The 7294-nt window shown below is 46.1% G+C and overlaps 1 protein-coding gene across 2 annotated transcripts in view; it reads left to right on the forward strand.

The window, feature by feature from the left end:
* ESR1 (estrogen receptor 1) overlaps positions 1-6252 on the forward strand; it is a 368696-nt gene extending 362444 nt beyond the window's left edge. For both annotated transcript variants that reach the window (XM_021716020.1, XM_021716021.1), the window contains 2 exons: positions 1196-1379; positions 5703-6252. In XM_021716020.1, the coding sequence (XP_021571695.1) occupies positions 1196-1379; positions 5703-5937 (419 nt within the window). In that variant the 3' untranslated portion in view covers positions 5938-6252. The remainder of the gene's footprint in view (positions 1-1195; positions 1380-5702) is intronic.
* The last annotated feature ends 1042 nt before the right edge of the window (positions 6253-7294 follow it).

Below are 7294 nucleotides of genomic sequence, written 5' to 3' on the forward strand. Positions count from 1 at the left end.
AATCCACTCACCTCAGCCTCCCAAAGGCGCGGGATTACAGTCTGAGCCACCGAGCCCGGCTGACTCACATAATCTGAAGCAAAGAGGAACTTTGTTGATTCTTGTGTTAGGAAAGATTACTATGAAAGCCCAGTGAAAAAATGTAAGAACCTCATGAGTAGAACTGGGCTAGTCGGTCTCTCTTCCTCCCTCCTTCCCTCCTTCTTTCCCTCCCTCCCTCTCTCTGTCTCTCTTTCTCCCCCTTTCTCCCCCTCTCCCTCTCTCTTTCTCTCCCCACCCCCAAGTATTATCACCTCTGGCCCCATATTCTCATCCTTTCAGTTTGGCAACCCTAGAGGAAAGAATTTCTGTCTCCCAAGCTCATATACAATCCTAGCAAAGCCTTTGATTATCTAGCTCAAGACCTATGCTGTCCAGAAGAATAGACGGTCTCACCTTCGTTCCTACATCTGCCTGTGGCCCAAAGAGCAGAATCTATTCTAGAAAAAAAGACAAGAAAGGAAACACCTGCCTGACAGTGAAAAACAGCTGTTCCCAAGGCCCTCTATACCCACACATGCCATAAACCCTTCTGCTGAGCTGAAAAGTGTTTAGACTCCAAACCTGACCTGAAACAGAAAAAAAATTAAATCCTGCCTGGAAAAATCAACTTCCCATTACATAGCCAATCACTTATTCCTTTTTCTGTGAATCTCACTGAGAGCTTCATGTCTCCAGAGAGTCTTCATTACCATTAGCAGATGTGGGGTCAACAATTGGGTTCAGTCTAAATCCTGCTACCTGCTATCCAAGTTACTCTAACAGGCTCACAGATCTCTCTGCCCTTCAGTTTCTACAAGAAAAAAGGAACAGGAATGGTCCCTCCTAAGGTTGGCTTCAGTGTTAAATGGACAGTTCATTTTGATGTCAGACCTGTCTGAGAAGGGGTGGCCAGCGTTACCATGATGGCCCCAAGGCTAACATTCCCTTTCTGGGAATATTGACTTACACGCAGGATGCCACTTCGGTTTCTTGGTGCTTTCAGACCTGCATATCATTAGGAATTTTACATAGTTGCTTAGTTTCCAATGGGTCCAGAGAGTCTGCACTGCTAGGGCCGGACACCAGCTTGTTGTTAAGTCCCACAAACACTCCTGGTCTCCTAGACCTCATCCTCTTTGAGTTTCTCTCTCTCACTCTTTCTCTGCACATTCAGGAGTGTACACATTTCTGTCCAGCACCCTGAAGTCTCTGGATGAGAAGGACCATATCCATCGAGTGCTGGACAAGATCACAGACACCTTGATCCACCTGATGGCCAAGGCAGGCCTGACCCTGCAGCAGCAGCACCGGCGGCTGGCCCAGCTCCTCCTCATCCTCTCACACATCAGGCACATGAGGTGAGGCATCCGCGGGCTTCTGGCCTTCCCAGCACAGACATGAGGAAAGCACGCCTCCAAACCTGGGTGACAACTGGCCTGGGATAGTGCACCTGACAGTTCCTAAAATGGAACACGCATAAATGCTATGGAAGGACAGACGAGAGACACTATAAATCCACTTGAGGCACGGGGCAAGTGTCAGAGAAGGCTTCATAGAGGAAGTGATACTTATGTTTGGTTTGAAGCATGTGCTTTGGGGCAAGGGTGGAGGAGAGGGGTGGAAGGGAGTGTGCAGTGTGCAGGTGAGGGAGGGAACTGTCAGCACAGGCATCCTCTGAAGGCACTGGGCACACCCACTACCCTCCCTGCATCATACCATCTCTATTTACATTTGGAAATTCTAGCTGAGAGACTCGGGCCAGTTGCCTCATGGAGTCAACGCTGACGCTTCCATATCTCTCACATCCCTTTATGTCACCTCCATTGCCATTTCCCTAGGCCAAGCCACCATTGTTTTCTGTTGGATTGCCACACCAGCCACTCAACATGCATCCTTGCCTTTAATCTAGCTCCTGTCTAATTCATTCTTCGTGATATAACCTGAACAATCATTCTAAAACCAAATCTGATTATGTCATCCCTGCTTAAAACCCTTAAATGGCATCCCTTTGCTTTTAGTTCTTTTTTTTTTGAGTTGAAGGAGCTCTCACTCTGTCACTGAGACTGGCACAGTCATGGTTTACTGCAGCTCAGGTGATTCTCCTACTTTAGCCTCCCAAGTAGCTGGGGCTATCAGTGCATGCCACCACGCCCGGCTAAGTTTTAAAAAAATGTTTGTAGAGACAGGATCTCACTTTGTTGCCTAGGTTGGTCTTGAATTCCTGGGCTCAAACAATCCTCCCACCTTGGCCTCTCAAAGTGCTGAGATTATAGTTGTGCACCACTGCACCCAGCCTTGCTTTTAGATAAAGTCTAAATCTTTTTGTTTTGCTTATATTACTCCTTACGACTCAGGCCCTACTTAACTTCCTCATGGCTGAGCTCTAGGCATAATAGACTCTTTGGAGTCACCTAGGGAGGCTCTATATCAGGGTGTACATTGACTGGACAGTCCTACTGATCTCAGCTGGGCTCACTCACATCTGGGAGGCAGCTGATAGAGGCTGGGCCCAGGAGGGAGACAAGCTGCAGCCCTACAGGTTGGCCAAGTGACTCTGTTACACCTGTCTCATACCCACTGGTTGGCTAGGACATGTTCTTATAGCGATGGTGGAGGCACAAGAAAGAAAGCCCGTTTGGGCAAGTGCATTTTCTTTTTTTTTGGAGGTGAAAAAGCAGGATTTGTTGAGAGGGCATAAAAGCTCCCAGAGTGTGAGGGGACCTGAGGGGTTTCCCAGACAAGTGCATTTTAATCCTTTGGTTAAGTCATATCTGCTGACATTCCATTGGCCAAGCAAGTTACATGGGAAAGCCCAAAGTCAAGGTCATGGACACAGTGCAGGAGGAGTGAATATTTCTGAGCAGTAAGATAACCTATCATAGTTAAGATAGCACTCCTTTCAGGAAGCATCTTCTGACCCCTAAGACACAGTTGAGACTTACACCCTGTTGTTCCCTATCATTACTGCCCATTTTATTTTCTGTTCCATTAGACTGAAAACTCTGAGGTGGTCATCATAGTCCATCTTGCTTACTCTGTGTACCCAATACCAGCTAGCATAGTGCTGGGTATATAGAAAATAATAAATATTTTTTATAGGAGCCAATGAAGGGCATCAGCAGAGAAAATAGTTTTTCTGTGGCAAAAGGTGAAAGTGTCCTAATTTCCATTCCTTTGTCCTGCAGTTTGGTGGGCCAAAAGCTTAGTGGGTACCATTCTCATAAGTAGAGCTCAGCCTTGAGGAGAGACATGAAGAGCTTGGTGGATTCTTTATTTCAGACTCCAGAAAAGCCACAACAGTGATGTAAAGTAATGACACTAAAAGGACGGGTACCCATGGGTGCTGAAGCCTTTGTACATGACTTTGGTTTTGCACACCCTAGGCATGAAAAAGAGATCCCTTCTCTTAGTGTCTGTGAGGGATGGACCAAGATGTCTGAAGAAAGTTGGATTAGATTATTTTTAAGCGGTCTTCAAATCTTGAGACTGTGATTTAAACAGCAAGAAGTTTGTCCCACCAAAGTCCCAGGTGCCATTCTTTTGGGAGACAGACTTAGAAAATTGTTCATTCTTTGAGAAAATAGATGTATCTTTTTTCTTTGTATATTCCACAGTGCCATATATGAAGACTTATATATTGTATGTGCTTGCAAAATTTTTACTGTATAAATGAATGAATGAAGTGACTCACAGAAAGCTTTTACCTGCCCTGTGAATTTGAAATTCACAAGTGAGGGCTTCCACTTGGCAAAGTGTGATAGAAAGTTATTGCAATCTCTGTTCTCAGGATTCCCCCATGAGTCCTTGTGTTATACACGAAGGGCTCACATTTGCCAGGTGGAGTAGGTGACTGCATTCAGAGTACACATTTCCAGTCTTTTCCTACCATCTTCTTTTGATGTCTGTCAGAGAGAGAGAGAAGCAGAGAATGGATCAGAACTGCACATTCTCCAAATCTCCTGGCTGAGAGAATAACCTTTCCCTTGAAGAAAACACACTAGCTTTTACTCTAAGCTAGGCATTTCAGTGATGCTGTAGCCACTACGTATTGCAGTGGAATGGTTTTATTTGTTGATAGGAATTACTGAATTTTCAAATCCACTAACTGCTTGTCAGCATGAGCAAACCTAATCCATTAATACCACATACATTTGCACTAAATATACAGCCTTGGCTGATTTTGCTAACAACTTATGGCAGTGGGCGGCAGCAGGAAGACAGTTCTGTAGAGTTTCTGTTGGAATTGTGTGAATGCTGGAGAGGTGGCTGTTCTACTGAAAGATTTGAGTTCTCTCCTCTCTCTCTCTCTCTCTCTCTCACACACACATTCTAATATTTTGGTTCCTCACTACAGCCAATCCAAATCACGGAATTCTACTTGTCATCTTGGCCCCAGCCATATGTTGCTACTCAGAGAATTTAACAACAGATTTCATCTGACTGGAAATGTGACTCATTAGATTACATGAGAAAGACAGTGGCGGATCCAGGGGGCATTTAACTTTAACAGAATTCTAAATTAAAAACAAAAGTAAAGTAACTGTGAAATCCGAAATTTGGGCCACGTTGTAAGATGGAATAGCTTTGATGCTGTATCTTCATGGTAAATATTTTCTATGCCATTCTCTTGGTCTACTTTTGATACATATTTCTATCCGTGAGACATATTTCTTTTAAAATAAATTTCAAGTGAGATAATAGTTGTCCTTCCTTCCACCCCCTTCCACCTCTGGTGGTGTCGTGGTGACAGCAGAGTTGTGGCTGGTAGAGGAGGACAGCATAGAAAAGAGAAATGTCATTTTGCTGACATCACCCTATGCCCACTTACCCTGTTTTCTGAACATTTACCAAGTTCTGGGCACTGCTCTAGGCCTACAGTAGATGGCAGAATGAACAAAGTCCTGCCTGGAACTTACCGTGTGTGTGTGTGTGTGTGTGTGTGTGTGTGTGTGTGTGTGTATGCATGTATGTGTTTTGGGGTGAAGAGAATAAAGACAATAAATAAATAGGAGACACATTCAGAATACTCACCCCTGGCTGGGCATGGTGACTCACGCTCATAATCCCAGCCCTTTTCCGAGGCTGAGGAGAGAAGAGGATTACTTGAACCCAGGAGTTCAAGACTAGCCTGGGCAACATAAAGAAATGTTAACTCTACAAACAATAAATATTAAAAAATAGCTAGGTGTGGTGACATGCATTTGTGGTTCCAACTACTTGGGAGGCTGGGGTGGGAAGATTGGTGGAAATCGCCCAGGAGTATGATCACGCCACTGCACTCCAGCCTGGGTGTCACAGCAAGACCCTGTCTCTTTAAAAAGTAATGATAATCAGTACAAAATAAAACACTCCCTCCTGCTTGGCTGTACATCTCATGCTGCTCTCTTTTTAGATGCATCAGTGATGGAGGGGGAAGACTGTCTCACTTGAGGCCATGGAAGGAAGTCACCTGCATAGCAAATACCTTGCAAGTGACTGAAGGGAGAATGTGTTTGTGAGGGTGGGACTTTCCCTGTAGGAGCTGGGAGACAAAATCCACACAGAGATAAGTCCTTAAACAGGAAGAAAGGTTGGCTGCCAGGCACCTTAAGAGCCTGTCTTCCTTCCCCTTCCTAGGAATTTCAGCCATCTTGGGACTTGGCTTGGCTCTAACACGGTCCTCTCTGTCTTCCCCCTCACAGCAACAAAGGCATGGAGCATTTGTACAGCATGAAGTGCAAGAACGTGGTGCCCCTCTATGACCTGCTGCTGGAGATGCTGGATGCCCACCGCCTGCATGCCCCCACTGACCACGGGGGGGCACCCATGGAGGAGATGGACCAGAGCCAGCTAGCCACCATGGGACCCACTTCATCGCATTCCTTGCAAAAGTATTACATCACGGGGGAGGTGGAGGGTTTCCCCCCCACAATCTGAGAGCTCTCCAGCTCCCCCAAGGCTCTGAGAATCCCTGCAACATTTTATCTTCATCATACATCACTTTAGCCAACTTCTGTCTCTTGCATACACTCCTGCATGCATCCACCACCAGCGGCTTTCTGATAGGGATGGCCATTCATTTGCCTGCTCAGTTCTTAGCATCAGGTCTTCTGTTGGGAACAGCCAAAGGGATTCCAGGGCTAAACCTTTGTGACAGCTCTCCTTCCCCCTTTGCTATGTTACTAAGCACGAGGATTCCTGTAGCTCTTCAGGACTGAACTCAGTCTGGGAGCTGGGGCTCAGACGACTCTGTGCATTGAAGCTACTTATAGAGACCCAGGCCTGGAGAGTTGACATTTCACCTCTGATAAGCACTTTTTAGTGGCTCCAAGAATAAGCCACAGCAAAGAATTTGAAGCGGCTCCTTTAATTGCTAACTTGGAGAAAGTTAGGTCAGGGTTCATGATAGCATCCTCTTGTATTCCTATGATAATGCATCATTTTATTCAAGTGACACCTTGAAGCTCTTGCATGGCTATAGCAGAATATTTGGTGATTGTCAATTCACTTTCCCCTATAGGAATACAAGATGCACACAGGGAAGGAGGATCCCCTGATTGCCAAGACTATTTAGACTTAGTACACTGCACCTTAAGGCTTGCTGGAAGCTCTACTGCTGGTTTTCCAAAGCACTATGTACAGGTCATGGGTTCCAGTCAATTTTTGCTTCCCATGGACCTTTGGAAAACAGCAAGTTCAGCTCAGTTAAGTCACCTCCATATATACCAATCTCCCTATATGAGGGATGAGTTCTTGATTTTTGTTCTTATTTTTGTGTTATCAAAGAAAGCCCTCCCCCCACTCCTTCCCGCTGCTCCAACTTGCAGTAAAATTGGCTTCAGGTCGTGTTCTGGTGGGGGCTCACATGGGTCAGCAGAGGGCGCTCTACTTGGATCTCCCTGGAAAGTGTGTGACTTACACAAAAGGTGAACTATTCACATGTGGCGCCCAGATGATGACCAAGGGCCATTTAAATGAGCAGGTACCCCGTGATGTGATGTTTTTAGCCCTGAGGCATGGGGCTAAACAGTGAATGTGCACGATTATGGTGACTACTGGAGAAGTAGGACCGTGGGGAGAAACTGGATTAAGCTCTGAGGCACAGTGAACCTTGTCAGGGTGCAGCTACTCTCTCTCCCGCATTGCACTGTAGGACTGTCCTGGGATCCATGGGGCAGTCCACCTCTTCTTCATTCCCCAGCATGGCCCTGCTTGGAGGATGCAGCCATCACAGTTGCCATAGACAGCTGCCCTCCAACTGTTGGTCCAGCACCCTGGGGCAGGGAGAAGAGGC

Source organism: Carlito syrichta, unplaced genomic scaffold (assembly GCF_000164805.1).
Source record: "Carlito syrichta isolate Samal-C Ts95f unplaced genomic scaffold, Tarsius_syrichta-2.0.1 Scaffold308114, whole genome shotgun sequence".
Classification (NCBI taxonomy): Eukaryota; Metazoa; Chordata; class Mammalia; order Primates; family Tarsiidae; genus Carlito; species Carlito syrichta.